Source organism: Rattus norvegicus, chromosome 1 (assembly GCF_021556685.1).
Source record: "Rattus norvegicus strain SHRSP/BbbUtx chromosome 1, alternate assembly SHRSP_T2T, whole genome shotgun sequence".
Taxonomy (NCBI): domain Eukaryota; kingdom Metazoa; phylum Chordata; class Mammalia; order Rodentia; family Muridae; genus Rattus; species Rattus norvegicus.
This window is the reverse complement of record NC_141534.1, coordinates 142,024,642-142,043,508: the sequence shown is the minus strand read 5'-3', so window position 1 is coordinate 142,043,508 and position 18,867 is coordinate 142,024,642. Positions and strand designations below refer to the sequence as shown.

The 18,867-nt window shown below is 39.7% G+C and overlaps 1 protein-coding gene across 51 annotated transcripts in view; it reads right to left on the bottom strand.

The window, feature by feature from the left end:
* Akap13 (A-kinase anchoring protein 13) overlaps window positions 1-18,867 on the bottom strand; it is a 305,582-nt gene that overhangs the window by 74,593 nt on the left and 212,122 nt on the right. For all 51 annotated transcript variants that reach the window (XM_087655380.1, XM_087655383.1, XM_087655382.1 and 48 more), the window contains 3 exon segments: window positions 12,765-12,840; window positions 9,680-9,816; window positions 984-1,354 (listed from right to left, as the gene is read on the bottom strand). In XM_087655380.1, coding sequence (XP_087511506.1) covers window positions 984-1,354; window positions 9,680-9,816; window positions 12,765-12,840 — 584 coding nt within the window.

Here is an 18,867-nt window from a genome sequence, read left to right as displayed (position 1 = left end):
TATTATTTATAACAACTGTTAGTAGCTGAGTATGATAACTCCTGTCTACAATGTCAGCAATTCAAGGACTAAGTGAGGGTGAAGTATGTTGAGTTCATGCACATCTTGTACTACACCCACCCCATCCATCCATCCATCCATCCATCCATCCATCCATCCATCCATCCATCCATCCACCCACCCACCCACCCATCTGGACTTTATTCCAAAAATCAGTTAAAAACAAAGGCAAATAAAACTCCCCCAAAACAAGCAGCACCCTCTTTTATTGACTGAGAGCATCTCTTAGGCAGGTAAAGTGATCCTGGGGCAAGTACACCTGTAACTTGCTATATGTTACAGCATAAAATTAAACAGTCAGGTCACAGAGCCAACTTCTTATAGGCTGCCACTAAACAGAAGGTCTAATGCTGGGATCACTTGTAAATATACCCAAATTGGATGATACAGAAAAATACCAACAAATTGAGTGTCATGAGTTTTATGTCCTCTTGAGAATTACACATTGATAACTAATACTTTATCAAATTTCTATATTAGAAACATATGGCATAATTCCCAGGGAACACCAAACCACACAGATGTGTTAAGGCTGCAAGATTTCATATTTACTTAATTAAAAATGAACAGAATTCTCTCTTCCAGATTCATGAACTTCACTGATTAATCTGGTAAGAATAAGCCTTATCCTTTAGTAGATATTCACCATGTGACAGTAATAGTTTCTGTTATCACAGATATATTGAAAAGACACCTTCTGCAGATGAGAAAGTTAAAGCTTACGCTGCTCAAGTGGCAGCCCATCACCTACACTGAAATTACAGAGCTGGAGTCTGAATGCATATCTGCCAGGTTTCATTTTTTTCCTCTACCACAGTGTCTCTCCTATTTTTTTTTTTTTAAAAACCAGTTGACAGTGCTAAATCAGATACTAACAAAAGAGAACAAACACTGAGTTACGAAAAGCACAGGTCCTATCTTACCTCCGCTGGTTCATTTCTGCATCACTGGCTGCATTCTTCCCAGGTCCCCAGCTGTGCCTCCGGAAAGGAGAAAGAGAGCGCATGGAGTTCCTCAGAAAAGAGCGGTTTGCAGGCACTTCAGTGATGCTGTCCATCTCCTCCTCTTCCATTTCACCAGAGCCAGCAGGCTCGCTCTCACCTTCCCGACTCTCAGGGTCCACCCCATGGCTGAAAAAGCCATTGGAACTTTGATGATTTCTGGACCTGTTTAACTTTGACGTCTGAGGAAGGGACACATCACTGCCATGAGAAGAATGTCGATCCAGGGAAGCTGTGTCATCTGTTGAAGAACTGGATCCTGTTGTATCACAAAGCAACTGCTCTTCCTCAGGCTGAGAGAGAGAGAGAGAGAGAGAGAGAGAGAGAGAGAGAGAGAGAGAGAGAGAGCACACAAAGGGTTGAAACCAACACGTCAAGCAGACATTTCTGTTCTATCAGACCCAGCCAATGCTTCACAGTTGATTGGAATAAGAAAGATAATAATCAAGTTCAAGCTAATTTTAAAAAAATCCATGATCACAATTAGATTCTAACTCCTCTGACTTCTAATAGAGCAGCGGTTCTGTGGGTTGTAACCCCTTTGGCAAATGTGTATCTCCAAAAATATTTATATTACAATTCTTTTTTTAAATCTTTATTAACGTGAGTATTTCTTATTTACATTTTGATTGGTATTCCCCTTCCCAGTTTCCGGGCCAACATCCCCCCAGCCCCTCCCCCTCCCCTTCTACATGGGCTTCCCCTCCCCATCCTCCCCCATTACCACCCTCCTCCCAACAATCACGTTCACTGGAATATTACAATTCTTTTTTTTTTTTTTTTTTTTTTTTTTTTTTTTTTTCGGAGCTGGGGACCGAACCCAGGGCCTTGCGCTTCCTAGGCAAGCGCTCTACCACTGAGCTAAATCCCCAACCCCTACAATTCTTAACAGTAGCAAAATTACAGTTATGAAGTAGCAATGAAAATAACTTTAGGGATCACCACAACACAAGGAGCTGAATTAAAGGGTCACCATTAGGAAGGTTGAGAACCACTGCAAGAGAGGAATGTTCTAGAACTCTGTCATTTTTACTGAAGGTATTAGACTATTCAGAAGGCATATTAATTTTTGTTTTTAAAGGAGAAAACCAAATCTTAGTTTAGTTCTTTCAATCTACCATCAATTGAAATGAAGAAAATCATTAAGTCTCTAGGGTTTCTGCTTTATGAACCTGCAAGCTCTTATCATACTGGGCTTCCGAAAGGTTTAATTGAAAGAAACCAGCTTACAGAGCTGCATTAAGGTAGAGAATTTACTATTCCAAAGCCAAGGACGACCGCCTAATGGTCCCAGTGTCACCAGACGACTGCCACAGGTACATAAGGGAAAAACGCTACTGTTTCTGAGTTTACTAGAATGGGTTGCTTGTTGAGTTACTTTTTTTTTTTTTTTTTTTGGTTCTTTTTTTCGGAGCTGGGGACCGAACCCAGGGCCTTGCGCTTCCTAGGCAAGCGCTCTACCACTGAGCTAAATCCCCAACCCCTAGAATGGGTTGCATGCTCTGAAGCCACATCACATAAAACAATCCAGAGAAAAAACATCTTTAATAAGGTCACAATGCTCGGTTCCCGGTTAACCTTGACTACCTAAGAGGAATCATGAAAACCTTATCTTAGTATCCGTACTTACTGAGAGAACTAAGTGCATGAGATGATGAGCAAAGGAAAGATTAGCTCCATTTCTTATCATATTTTGGCTTCACATCAGACAAGGAACAGGGAAATAGGTAAAGGCATGCAGAATTTTTTTTCCCTTTCACAATACATTCCTAATCAAGACATTTGGTGATATTAAGGAGAATCTTTAAAGCAGGCTCTCACTATATATCCCTGGTTGTCCTGGAACTCACCATAGAGCAGACTGGCCTTAAACTCATAAAGTTTATATTCAGAAAGTGCCCCTGCCTCCTGACTACTGGAATAAAGGTGATACTGAGTCCAGACTTCGGTGCAGTATTGTAATAAGACTAATCAAAGGAGAAGTAATTCCTACAAATTGTTCTTAAACCTCCACAAGTATACCAACGCATCCCCCCCCCCTACAAAATTGTAATAATTGAATAAATAGAATGTAATGAAAAGGTGAGGACGTATGTCATCTTTTAAGAGAAAAGGTTAAAACTCACAAAAACTAAAGAGTTCTTTCAGCTTCGGAATGGAAAACAGCTTCTGAACTTGGAGTCTTTTTAAAGGGCGTACGACACTTCTAACCCAAAGCACACTACCACCTCTAAAAGGCACCTTTTTACCTTTTGGGCTTCAGCTTACTTTCACCCTGAAAAATTCAATTTCCTAGACTGATTTTTAGACAAAGTGTAAGATGAATGGAGAGAAAAGACACGGCCAGACCAGTAAACACAGGTCCTGGACTATCGAAGGGCGGGCCCTGCCGTGCTACAGGGAACAGCAGAAGCCAAACCTGAATCCAGGCTACTGTGATTCAAACAGTCCTACTGTGTTATTTCAGTTGCCTTTTAAAAAACCCATTGAGAGCAAGATCTTGATGTTAGTATAGAAGAGTCTCTTTACTGGTTCAAGAGGTAAAATAAAACTACCTCATTATGTAAACTCTAGTGTACAAGAGGTATTATTTTAAAATAAAATTATTGGTGGAACACAATGGTGCACACCCTGTAATCCCAGCCCTTGGAAGGGAAAGCAGGATGATCAGGAATTTCAGAATAGCCTGGGGTAAAATACTAAGGAGGAGCAACAGTTCTGAGTTAAATTCAATTCATTACATTCTTTTCAAGACAGCAGTTCCTAGTGTGGAAATGACTCCTGGTCAGAATAACAGGTGCTTTTTCTTTTGGTACCTGGTCTAAAAAGGGCAAATAGTTCTACCCACCAACTTACTCTTGGTAGTTGGGGTGTGTGTGTGTGTGTGTGTGTGTGTGTGTGTGTGTGTGTGTGTGTGTGTGTATACACTGAATATTTCAGGTCTTACATGCGCCAGGCCTACACTCTACTCTTGAACTATATTCTGAGCCTCAAATCTAAACTTTCAAAAGTCAAACTCTTAACACAAGTATGTAAGTACGTACATATGTATCTATGTCTGCGTGCATGTATGTGTTTATCTGTCTATCTAACACAGGTATCAATAATAAAACAAAATGAGAACAACTTGTGGCCTGTTCATACATACACTCTAATCTCTCTTTAAAACGTTTTTATTTCATGTATATGTGTATCATACATGTATGTACATCTGTATACAACAGGCATCCCTGGTGCCCATGGGAGCCAGAAAAGGGCAACAGCTCCCCTGTGATTGGAGTTAAAGATGGTTGCAAGCAAACATGTGGGTGCTAGGAATTGAATCCAGGTCCTCTGGAAGAGCAATTAATGTTCCTAACCACTGGGCCATCTAACTCCTACACATCTAACTCCTCCTTTTTTTAAAAGGCAAAAATCTGACTAGAATATATCCTTAACACAGACTCTTTTGGCTGTGAATGGTGTGACATTTCCTGATGTTTACTTATTCTAACTTTGCTCTCACTGAGACATGACCTCTAAAAGTGACATTTTAGAGGAGAGAAAACAGGTTAACTCAATTCTGCTAATCAGCTGGCAGAGCTAGGTGCTCTACCTCACTTCTTAAGTTCTTTAGATGACTCCAAAGACAGATAGGATTGGATCCTCCTGAATAAATAAAGCTGTGGGTAAAGTTACAGATAGAATACTGAGATAAGTCTTAATCTTGAAAACAAAAGCCCAAAATTACAAATCTTTAAAGCCAAACAAACATCAACACAGAGAACAGAAAAGCAAACAGGGGAGGACACACAAAGCAGAAAGATGAATAAGAATCTATTAAATTATACTTCATCAAATTAGAAATTTTAGCTAACCAAGACATTTCTATATAAGTGAACAGGCAAATGATATAAGAGAAGATATTTGCAAATCATGAATCTAATAAAGAAGCAGTATCCAGGATATATATCACCCACTCCTCGGTAACAACAAATAATCCAATTATTTTAATGGGCAAAGATATGAACAGATGCTCTACACAGGAAGACACATGAGCTGCCAATGGACATGTGAAAATCTGTTTAATATCACTGGTTGTCAGGAAATACAAATCAAAACCGTAATGAGATAATACTGCATGGATACCAGAAACAGTAACAATGAAAACAACTGTGCTTGTTACTAAGGACGTAGAGTAACTGGGGTTCTCATACGTCACTAGTGAGAATACCAGAGTATGGTCAGTTTGTGAGACAGTCTGTCTCTTGGGTGACTGAATTCCAAATGTCACTCCCTGGGCTGTGGTGGAGAAACAATACTCTTCAGATTTATATGCGGTTTATGTGATATTATACATGCCATTCATATGGCATCCTCAATCAGAGAAACCATCTCTGATGGGGAACTTTTCTGCTCCTTCTGAAGGGTTGAATGGTCATTGAGAAGGATGCCATGTAAAGACTTTCCATGGTTATGCTTATACAGCCTATGTGTTCATGCAGCTCCAAGTCACAAAGGTATTGGATGTGTTTATCAATAGCAACTGAGGGCTGGGGGTTTAGCTCAGTGGTAGAGCGCTTGCACAGCAAGCCCAAGGTCCTGGGTTCGGTCCTCAGCTCCAAAAAAAACCAACCAAACAAACAAAAAAAACCAAAATAGCAACTGAGCCAGGTGGTGGTGGTGTGCATGGTTAATTCCAGCACACAGGAGGTAGAAGAAGGCAGACTTCAAGGTCAGCCTGGTCTACAGAACAAGTTCCAGTACAGCCTTGTCTACCCAGAGAAACCCTGTCTTAAAAAAATAACCGCTCAAGCCACCATCAATCAAAGCCAGGCAGTGGTAGTGCACATCTTTAATTCCTGCACTTCTAGTGCCCAGAGCCAGGTGGATCTCTGTGAGTTCTAGGACAGCTCATCTACAGAGGAAGTTATAGGACAGCCAAGGCTAAACAAAATAACCCTGTCTCGAAGAACCAGAATTTTCAGAATTTATATATAAATTAAATATATTTATACATAATGTATCTCCCCTAAATCCATCAACCATACAAAAATAATGATTCTAAGAATTTACACATGCCATGTAATTTGTTTTGAAATGTATCATTAAATTTAGGAAGAATGGTGTAAACAGAACACACCTATACAGTAAGTAAACATAATAAAAAAATGACGGACGGCAGCTGGAAGGTAAATGGATGGGTGCTCCCTAAAAAATTCAACAGCTCTATTTTTTTCCTGTGTTTTTATAATACAGTATTTGGGGGAGGGGGTGTCTATTTAGTTCTAGTATCTGTGTGTGTGTGTGTGTGTGTGTGTATACATACATATATATATATCTACAGATAAAGACAAACATTATATTGCTAAACACAAGAAAGACAAAAGTACCACAAATTCTATAAAGTTATTATACCTGAAAGAATGTTTAATACTGCCAATAAGTAGTCTTTCATTTATTCAGCTAGCATTTATTATTTATATTATATATGAAACATACTTCTGTCTTAAAAACAACTAACATTTTAAGTACTCACGACATGCCCCAAGTCATGTTTTGCTTTTATGTAGAATATTCCACCTAAGAATCTTAAGTCCTGAATCATTTATCTATACTAACTATATTTTATGATTACATATTTTCTTTGTCAGATAGTTCCCAAAAAAAATAGGATTTCATCTCAGTTTAAAACAAAGTATAAATTTATGCTGCTGATGTAAAAATGACCTTAGGAACAGGCAAATGTTTGTAAGAATAAACATAAGGCTCTTAACACTCACCGAAGAGTCACATTTCCCAGGAGGTGCACGCTGTTAAAGAGACCTCCAAAAGGCTAAAGATAAATAAATGGCTACAGGAAGTGACCTAATGCACCACTCACAGTTCACAGAAAAGCCTGTTGCAACACTTGCCTAAAGATTCCCTCCAAGCCCCAGAAGACTGAAAGAGCGGAACTTAAGGCCCTGGGAAGACACGAAGTAACACTGGCATTGTGGCACGGGCTGCAAGCATGGCCAGAGAAGAATGACGTTAGGAAAGCAGAATCGAGGGAGGGTCTGTCTACTAACTAGATTTTAGAGCCGTGCCGAAGAAACTGAAAGTAAAGCAACCGGGAAGAGACATTTGTCAAACGCAATGCAAATCTCAGTGTTACTGTCATTCAGTCATTTCAGACAGACTTGTTCACCAGTTGTCTTACGGTTTCTATTGCTGTGATAGAACATCATGACCACGAGTAACCTGGGGAGAAAAGACTATGCTACTCTATGTCCACAGGACAGTCCAACAGAGAGGAGTCCAGGTGGGAACTCACACAGGGCAGGGACCCAGAGGCAGGAGCAGACACTGAGGCCATGGAACAGTACTGCCTGCAGGCTTTGCTCCTCAAGGCTTGCTCAGCCTGCCTTCTTACAGCACCAAGGATCACCAGCCCAGCATCGGCCCCACCTACAATGAGCTGGGCCTCCCCCATCAATCACCAATTAAGGAAATGCAGCATAATCTTGGCTACAGGCAATCTGGGAGGGGGCATGTTCTCAAATGAGGTTCTCTCTCTTCAAATGACTCTAGTCTGATCGAGTTGACATAAAACTAGCCAGTACACCAATCAAAACCTCTATTCCTTGTTTGGTAAGAGGGACCAAACAAACAAACAAACAGACAAACAAACCAACCTGGTTGTTGGACTTATGAAATGAGATAAACATATATAAAAATATTCAGATGAGTGCCTTGTAATATTAACCAGCTCCTAGTTTTATCAACACTAGGAAAATTAGTTATTCCAAGGACTCTTTAATTTTATCAACGCTAGGAGAAGTAGCTATTCCAAGGGCTCTTGGTCATTCACTGCTTTGGAACAAGAAACGGAGGGATCATCCCCACCCCCACCCTGACCTGGTCTCAGGCCATCTGGACATTCCCAGGCATTCATGAGGAGGTGAAAGTTCATCCACGCTGCCTGTCTTTTCTCTAAAGCACTCTCAGAGTTTACAATGTAGGCAGAAGTTTGTCCGAGTTATATGCTTCAGCTTTAAAAAATCTGTCTATTCTCCCTGGGGAAAAATGTGCAGTATCTAGCAAAAGTCCTTTTTATAAATCATCTTCTGCTCAGAGAGGGTAATACCAAAACAAACTGTTCACATGCTATATATCTAAGAGGTAGGCAAGCAAATATTTCCTGAAGGAAGATTATTCAACTCAAAAAACAAAAGGTAAGCTGGAGAGATGGTTCAGCAGTTAAAGAGTGTTTGTTGCTCTTCCACAGAACCTGAGTTCAGTTCTCAGAATTAAATGTTGGGTAGTTTACACGATATGTAATGCCAGCTCCAGGGGATTCTGGCCTCCATAAGCAACCCCTCCCCCCAAAACATACTTAAATATAAAAATAAATATTAAAGTCTTTTTACTATTAGGTTAGACAAGCACACAATTGTTTGATAATTTCTATTTATTACTAGTTCCAGGCATTATGAGCCAACTTTAAAGCTAGAATTTTTTAACCTGATTTCTACATGAGCACTGAGGCACATATCCCTCCTTCCTAGAAGTGTAACTTAAGAAATGGATTTATTTTGAGTTCTAACTAGAAGGAAGGAAAAGGGGAAGAAGGAAGGTAGGTAAAACAAAAAACATTGATTTTCCTTTTCTATATTGCTTCAAAGGCAAATCTTCCCATCTTAAATCCTGTGAGATGGCTGAATTACCACATCACGTTCACAGTCCTCATACCCTAGTCTCTTGAGTGCTGGGATTACAGGCATGTGACACCATGCCTAGTCAGCAAGTGACAAGACAGAAATCCCAAGGTTGTGCCATAATCTTTTCAAGATCCTTCAGAAGACAGTCAAAAGAACAGGGTAGAAAGTGTTAGAGCAGGACAAATGGAAGATGAGGGGCGATGGGCAAAGCGAGAAGAGCAGAATTCTTGAATTTTATGATATCATTTCTATACCATAACAGATAAGACATGGGAGGATCACACTCACTGTGTTGGACAGCTGAGTCACCCACTAATAAAGCTGCTCTCAGCGTGACTTCAAAACCAGGGAGACGCACCTTCACAGCTGCTACACTTCTGTCCCTTCGGCCCTTACTATTAGGAAAAGCACTTGTGGCATGTAACTGAGTACAGCATGACCTGCCCTCTGTGCTGTGGGAAGCATCTGCGGCAAACAGGAACAACCCCAGGCTCCCAACCTCCATCTTCCCCAGCTCTTCACTCGAGAAAAAGGCCAAGTTCCCTACTGTCGATCTAGAAAGTCCCAATTAAGCAGTCTGGAAGAAGGATGATTTCACCAGGCTTAGATGTAAGTTTCAGGCATTCACACATAAATCAGAATGACTCTATGGTTAGTTTATGTATATGACATCATACAGTCTGAGCTGTGGTCCCTTCCTAACCACTGAAGGGTGCTCACTGTCATCTGACTTAGTTTATTTTAAAGGAACTCCTACACTTTTTGACTCCAATAAAAGCTTAAACTCATGGAACCAGCTACCTTGATCACAACTCAGTAGCTAGTCATATACGACATGGAGCACACGGGGAAAGCCACAGTAAAAAGGGGTTAAGCGAGGCCACATGAGACTAGGAGAGTCGCTGGTCAAAAATGAGTAGAAGGTTCATCCAATACCTTTGAGAAGATGATGCTGTCCATTTCATCACTGGGTGAGTGAAAGAGGTCAGAATCACTCCCTGACTCTCTCTGGAGCACGCCTTCTTTTGTGGCACACTCCGTGCCCAGTCCAACATCTATGAAGCTTCTGCATTCTGAAAAAGAACATTTATTTAACCATTAGCTATTTTTTTAAATTTACTTTCTGTTTCATACCAACATTCAGTCATTTTCTATTGTACACCTACTTCTGCTTTCCCAGTCTTTCCTCCATTTTAGATATTTACAAAGTTAGAAAAGACATGGTCTAATTAGTAGCTTTTAGGTATATTAACTGATATAATTACTCTTTCTGTTAGGCATTTGGCTAGGTCCCAGGAAGGCCTTTGGAGTGTGCTTGCAGAATGGGTTATTCACACTCTTGTGGTATAAATGAGCAGAGTAATAGATAATTTCATTGCAGAATTATAAGGAATACCATAACAAGTGAGGCGGGACCTATGAGTTAAGTATGTCAGTCACAATTATGAATTTAGAGTATAATTTCAGAATGTTAGTTCAATGGAAATAGTATGGCTTCTTCAAAGGACCCTAAATGATAGGTATTCTAGCCACCCCTCCTCACAACCATTCTATACAGCACACAAAAACTACAGTTGGTGAGTTTGTGATTTTTCTATTCTTGCCCCTTTTGCTACTTGGAAAACTCCAAAAACCTTCATGCTGTAATTGAGAGGGAACTGGGGTACTGGCTGAAAGACACTGCTGGGCTGCTACAGGGCTAGCTGGCACTCTAAAGACTATGCCGAAACACCCACACGAGACACTCGCATAAAACATCCATAGATTCAGCTCTGGTATAAGTGCCTTACCCCCAAAATAAAGCCAAGCTAGCACAAGGCTATCAACCAAGTCGGGGATAAGAAGAGGGTTAATATGTGAGGTTAAACACTGTTTGGAGGAAAGAAGAATATGGAGGGAAAAAAGGAATCCAGGAAGAGAGCAACCATAAACCATTACAACCCTACCATGACCTTCATGGGTTGTAGGGATCCCTAAAGACAAACAATGTACACCCATGTCATATATGCTGGGATATTTTCAAAAGAAATAGAATCCTTACTGTCTTCCTACACCCACATCTTAATGAATGAAGTGCAATATAGTGAAGTTTAAAGTTAATCAGAGGATGCTGATTTTAGCATGTTTAGATCGATCTTGTTTAAAAGAAAAATCCAGGTATTTGACCCTGGAGGTCTTCACTTCTTTATCACTAACATGGGACCATCAGCAAAACCCTAGAGTCACACCGACAGTTAACAGCATACTTGAAACGTTTTAACTGGACATCCAGCATGTAGCACACTACAGGTATGTGATACGTATCCTAAATAAAGTTCAGGCTTCATAAATCCTTAATATATGACCAAGCTACTTATTCTGGGAGTTATAGTGTAAAGAGATGTTTTAACAGTTTGCACAATTATGTCCTGACAAAGACTACAATAGAAATTCAGTTCCTTAAAGGAATAAACTGAGCCATGATTTCTAGAAGTTTTTCTGTGTTATGAATGCTCAAATTCCAAGACGTCATTCAATAATTACATGGCAGAAGTTTTCATTCGGGGGTGGCTACCTACACTTTCAGAAAAGTCCTGAGAGCTACAGACACCAGAGCACGGTGTGGATACTTTTACTTTCAACACCTTTGGATTTGTAGCCCCGAATACAATCATAACATAATGTTCTGAGCGCTCTCAAGGAGTGTGAAAAATACTGAAGAAAACACTTTCCACATTTGCTCTCAATACTTCCTCTGTGACAGTCGGAGTTGAGAACTGTAAACAGCGGCTTTGTTGGTGGAGTGGACTGAAGAACTCAGCAGTGTAAAGTTATTGCTCATTTAGCAGTACAGGAGCCAGCCCAGGAGTGAGCTCAGAGCACCACTCACATTGATGTCTGTGTCACAGCCCTCGGTGAGGCAGCCCAGTAACACTTTACAGATACAAGACAGTGGAACCCAGACACTGGGGAATGTATCTTATGTCAGAATTGGCTAAACATGGGGTGAAGTTAGGACTCCTAACTAGTGTTATTATCAGGCAAGATCTTATCTGTTATTACTGATAGATCATAGGCATGTAACTAAAGACTTCTGACAATTCTACCTACACAGGATAACAGGAGCCTTAAAGATTCTAATGGATGTCCATCCTGCATCCCAACCCAATAAATCTGAACCACTAAGGCCAAGACCAAGGGATCATGTATTTTCAAAGTTCTCTTGCCCAGATGATTCCAGTATATAGCTGTCAAAGTTTCCTGGACTGAAGCTGTATCTGCAAAGACAGACTGCAGTGAATGGGGAAGTTGGACTGTTGCAGGTCCCGTGATTAATTACCTTGTCTGGGTTAGCTTAGCTTAAGCCCCTGGAATAGCCATTCCTTGTCCCCCTCTATGTTGGAACTAATACCATTTGACTAGGAATGTATATATAGCAGACCACTACCTTTTATCAATTTCAAAGCTAAAAGTATCATCAGAGGCATCTGGGACTCACAGCAGAGCATCACCCTTCTTGCTGTAGCCACCTCTCTCTCTGGTTCCATATAAAAGGTGTCTTGATTTATAGTTTTCTTTGTTTTATTGCTGTAAAAACTTTATGAAACTGCTTCTACACTGGAACATGGAATTTGGGGTACCCTGAATCCATGTTCCTGAGCTATGATCACTCAAATTTGGTCCTAGAATAAACTACCTCTTATTCCCTTTAAAACAAGAGCTATGGTTTCTGTTTGTTTTTGCATCAGCAGAGCCAAAAATAAGAACCACAGGTTCGGTCCTAGCAACATGAATTTATAACTTTATACCACTGGTTTCCCTTATAAATGATTAATAACTCATAGCCTCACAATTACTAAAATTACTATTAATTCCTAATATAAAATTAAGGAAAACTCTTGTGCCTTTATCTCACTGTGAAGTCAAATGCTTATCCATCCACTCCCTTGCCCCCATGTCTTCTCCCAGTTTGCTGTATAACGCACTCAAGAAAGGCAGATCACAGCAATATCTCAGAGAGCAGGACTATGGACATGCATACCTGAGCTCTGTTTGGAAGCTAAGAGAGATGCTGCTTCAGGGCAGGGCTCTATGGCACACCAGCTTTCTCGGTTGATCTGGAAGACATAAATAATTTGTTTCAGACAATACGGAACTTCATAGCTCCAGAAAAAAAAATCTATATATTGTTCATACCTTCTGACTATTAGTATTTTATTGTAAGATAGGTGAAGTTATGCCAGGAAAGAAAACAGAACTCTACTGTAATAAAAATAAGGCAGTCTACATGCAGCTGAAAGTTGTGCACAGACTGTCAGTAATCATGGTGTGTGACATAAATGAGAAAAGATCTACAAAATGCAGGCCACAGTTCAGAACAAGTGTGGAATAAAGAAATTAACAAATAAAGAGAGAAAATACTAAAATACTTATCTGATGTTATAACTTGCAATTTTGAAAAGTACACACAATTTGAGGATTTTAAAAATACGAAATAATTCCTATTTAAGAATAACTATACACCAGGTGCCATGTTAAAAATTCAGCATTCATTTTTCTCATCAAATGATCATAATAGCTACAAGAAGTTTCTATTAAACCAAAGAGGGTTGCCCAAAACATAGCAGGAATGGCACTGGGAGTCAGTGTGCACGACTTGGGAATCCATCTGCTCAACTACCTTATCCTTACAACTTCCTAGTTTAATTAAGTAGTACGTGTCTTTAATTAACATCAAATAGTCAACACTGTTCTCACTAACTGACAGAACAAGTAGACACAAGATCTAGAAAACCTCAGAGACACCCGATGATCCTACCTCACTGACACACAGGACACAGGGCATGCAGGGCACATTCCTAACAAGTACATGTAAGATGTTCATATAGGATACACCAAATAACTCTAAATAAAATAAAACATCTGCATATTTAACAGGATTAAAATCACAAAAAGGGTTTGCTTTTTTAACTACAACACTACTAAACCAGAAACCCAAATCAAAGGACTGGAATCCCACACAGATTTTAAAAATGAAAAGATAAAGAAAACATTTTTGCAAATAAAACTACTAAGTATCCTACCCCTCATCTAAGAAATGTTAAAAGAAAATATGTTGAACTGAATACAAATTAAAACTTCTGAATAAAAATTTGTGGGATATCACTAATTGCAGTGCTTAGAACAAAAATGTAACATTTAAAAATGCTTCACTAAAAACGTTCCAGGAGAAAGAGAAACACTAACCCAGACACAAACCTTGGACTGATGATGGCATCCTGCCTACAAGATCTGCTAATGTATGGTGGCACAAAGTTTGTGGGAGTAAGGGATCAACAGCATGTGATATGACTGAAGGCCCACTCCATAAGAGAGAACCAATTCCTCACACTGCTTGGTAACCAAGAACCTGAGACCAGACAGTCCAGGGACCTAGGGTAAAACAAAAAGTAAAGCTAAGTGGTGATGGCCCACACCTTTAATTCCAGTACTCGGGAGGCAGAGCAGGTGGATGAATCTCTGTGAGTTCTGTCTACAGAGTAAGTTTCAGGACAGCTAGGGCTACACAGTGAAACCCTGTCTTGAAAAAACAAACAAACAAACAAACAAACAAACAAACAAACAGTAACAACAAAGTGAGTCCTAATGATATTCTGCTATACTCAGAGATCAGTGCCTTATTCAGCCATCACCAGAGAGGCTTCCTCCTGTTCCAAATTGGAACTAATTCAGAAACCCACAGCCAGACATTAAACAGGGAGTAAGAGACCTTTGAACACTCAGTTCTAAAAGAGATGTCTCCATCAGATTCCTCCCCTAAGGGCTCAGGGAACTTGGAAGAAGAGAAGGCTGGAAAGTGTAAGAACCAGAGGGGATGGAGGATAACAAAATACCAAGGCCTTCTCCATACAACAGGGCTGGCATACAAATGATCCCATAGAGACTGAGGCAGCATGCCCAGGGCCTGCACAGGTCTGCATCAGATGGCGTCCTAGAGCTAAATGAAGTGGACACATGCCCCCATTCCAGAAGCCATCTCCAATTGATAACCATTTGCAAATAAAAATTTATTTTCCTTCCAGGGAGTCTCACTGGAAAGAGACCACTCTTAAGGATGGCCTGCATATCCAGTGGCAGGTGGCCAGCAGAAAATGAGCGCAATGGCATTTTTGGAGGTCCCTTGTCTCAAAATGGAATGTCACAAATTTTTCCATTTAAAAAATGTTTTATTACTGTTTATTTTTATTTTATTTATATGTATTTTCCCCTCTTTTTACCCTACATGTCTTCTGGTCATAGGCTATGATTTCCAGTTTAGTGTTTTCATAGGGTATTGGAATGTGCAGATGATATCTATATTCTTGCACCTTCTCTTGGGCTCTTTCCTTCTGTTTGTTTTGTCCTATCCCAGTGTGCTAGCTTTTGTTGTGTCTCATTATTATCATATAGGAAAATATTTGTTTTGTTTTTCTTTTTTTTTCTTTTTTAATATATTTTGTTTCTTTTTTCAAGACTCGGCTGTCCTGGAACTTACTCTGCAGGCCTTGAGCTCAGAGATGTACCTGCCTCTACCTCAGGAATGCTGGGATTGAAGGCCACCACCAAAGGATTGGCCTGATTGTTTTCTATGAGACAGGAAGGGGGTGGATCTGGAGGGGAGTGGAGGAAGAGATACTGTAATTAGAGAGGAGGGGAAACTATAATTAGAACATGTTATGTAAGAAAAAAAATCTATTTTCAATAAAGGGGAAAGAATCAAGATAGTACATTAATCCAAAACCTGCACACACACACACACACACACACACACACACACACACACACACGAACAAAAACAAACCAACCAAACAAAAAAGCACCCCTAGAATGAACAGAAATGAGTGACTCAGAAAGCATGAACATGTCTAGTTTCAACAGTCAGAAAAGCTGGGCGATCGTATCGTCAAAGCGAAGCTCCTCTGATGAGGAAGGTTATAAGCTACCCGCGCGCTACGAGATGGAACCACAAGTGGGAAACCACAGGGTCTCACATGGGAAGGATAATAACGAATCACTATAAACTTTTGTGTAAAGTTCATTAAGTCTAAAGAAATGATCAAAATTTGCTTACAATGATATAAGTAACTTTAGTATTCATTTAAGTCACCGAATTTGTGGTTTAGAACTTTCCTTCAAGGGGAGCCCCAGGCAAAGAGGCTTTCTGGGGAATCCCACAAACACTTAAGGAAGCGATAACACAAATTTTACGCAAACACATTTAGGAAACAGACAAATAAACAACCACTCACAGTTTGTTTCCTGAGCCTCCAACATCAAAACCAGATAAAGGCAGAAAAACATTGATCACTCTTAGGAATGGTGCAGAATCACCAGCAGAATTTTTGATAAACTGACTTAAGCAATACATGTGGAAGATAAGCATATCGTGAACGAGTGGGCTAATTCTAAGAACAAAAGGTTATCGTACGTAGCGTTGCAGAAGAAAAATATATATGTAACAGCAATTGATGGAGGGAGGAAAGGGAAGGTGAAAATGATATAAATACATTATAGTCTCAAAAAAAAAAACCAATTTAAAAATTCAATTTAGGTCTACCAACCCACATACCAAGGAAAACAACTTGGTAAAACCTGGTATCTGTTAAAATAAATTATCAGAACACTAACAGAAAAAAACTGCTCAACCTGATAAGACTTTCTTAAATGCAGCAAGACAGCCCTATAGTCAGTCAACATCATTTATCATTTCCAATGATAAGAAGACTAAGCACATTAGTGTGAAATCAAGACCAAGACTGAAGAACCTCCCCATCCCACTTCTATCCAGTACTGCTCTGGCGGGCTACTTAGTGCACTGAACAGAAAAGAAACACAATACATGCCACTGGAAGAAGTGAAACTTCTCAGAGATGACCTAACTGTCTACATAGAGAATTCCAAGCAACCAAAATGCTACTAGAGCAAGTGCCTGAGGGTTGTGAGGCAGAATTCCAAATCAGTATTAGTTTTATGTTCTGGTGAAGATACGAAGAACCTGAAACTGAAAACAAAAGCTATGGTATTTGTAGCAGGACCAAGACATTCAGATAGGGAAAAGTGTAAATGAATAACATTTACACCATGGGGACAAATCAGAAACTCTAACAGTTATATCCCTAAAACCATAAGCAGGACTTTAAGAGTCACATGAATCAAACCAATATAGTGATTTTATACTGGTATAAAACAGAATAAAGGTCAGTGGAAAAGAACTGAAGTTAGTTACTTAATTTGACAAAAGATGCCAAGTTATTTCAACAGCGAACCAACAGGCAGGGGAGGAGAGTAAGCAGCTTACTAAGTAACAGCACGAATGGATATAAGATGTACACAGGAAAGCAGTCCTAGCAGTGCCATTCAACAGAATAGAAGCGGAAACAGTAAGGAAGACTGAACAGTGGGTTGGGGCGCCCGCTGCCCTTTCAGAGGAAACCTATGTCAGGCAGCTCAGAACTGCCTGGAACTCCAGTTCCAGAGACTCTGATGGCCTCTTCTGGCCTCTGGGGGATGGGTACCTGCATGCACATGGCATACATAAAAAAATTAAAATAAACCTCATAGTCATACAAATATATGTCCACTAGAACATCTAAGATTAAAGACTAAGAGTACAAAGTGTTTGCCAGAATGTAAAGTAATGGGGACATGGACATACTACTAATGTCATGTGAAAGGATAGTCAAAGTTTACAAACTAGGCTAGCAGCATCTGCAATGTCAAACAACACTCATATTTTACCCAGCAATGGGTTAAAATTACTAATAAAAGCAAAATCTTTCCTTTAAGATCCTTCATCTCTCTCTCTCTCTCTCTCTCTCTCTCTCTCTCTCTCTCTGTGTGTGTGTGTGTGTGTGTGTGTGTGTGTGTGTGTGTGTGTGTGTGTGGCATGCGTGCTCATGCCATGGTGTGTATTAGTCAGAAATACCTGAGGCAGTTGGTTCCCTTATACCACAATATAAATCCCTGTTATCAAACTCAGGTTATCAGCCTTGTCGGCAAGTACCTTGACCTACTGAACAATCTTTCCAGGCCCAAACATATTTCTGTACTAAGACTTTTTAATGGCAGCTTAACTCATGATAGACTCGGACTGACAGAAATAACTTGTCTTACATCCATATGATGCAACATTTGTAAGGAATGATCTACTGATTAAAACAACACGGATAATTTTATGCTGAAAGGCAGATGGCAAAGACTAGACGCAGACGCTTACTTACTGTATGTTTTTAATCTGTATGTCATTTTAGAAAAGGTAAAATTTCAGCACCAAAAGACATATTAGTGATTAGCAGGGAGAAGAAGAGGAGGTAAGACAGAGGAACTTTTGAGCCGAATCAATGTACTTCTGTGTTATAGAGTGGTGACTATATAATATTTATTAAAACTCACCAAAATGCAAAAATAAAATGGGTGGGTATGTGTGTGTATCCTGGTGATAAGGATCAAATGCAGGGCACTGTGGCTGATATTCAAGCGATCTACAGCTCAACTATATCCCTATACCAGTGGATATTTTGCGTATAAATTAGACCCTCAAAAGTATAACATACAAAATAGTTTCTATCAGTACTTTAACTTTTAATCCCACTGAAATTAAATTGAAATTCTGAATAACACAAATAAGTTATTATATAGATGAATAATTACAATGCCAGAAGAGGCCATGGTTTTATTTAGTGGCCTGTAGAATATAAAATATACCCATTATATTTGTGGTCACTAGTGAAAAAAATTGAACTGCTGTGCTGATAAAAATAATTGTATTTAATGCACACCAAGTTGAATGAGGACTTTGCTGAAGGACGTGGCCTTTTCTTCCTATTTTTGACAACAGGAGAAATAAATTACTTGTGAGCAACTGCAAGTTTAGGTACATCAGATGGACACCAATTGCTCATCTCTGCTGTTTCATTAGCACAGAAAGAAAGACAGCAAGAACGAGTGGTCGAAGTGGAACGCAGTTTCAGTAGCTTGCCTGGATTACACAGAAGATCCTCTCCACAAAGGTGACCTGGGCATGTACAGCTAGCAGTAACCAAAGTCAGTGACTTCAAAACATTGCCCTCATCCTTCAGAGCAACAGCTTGAAGGGATTATTACTA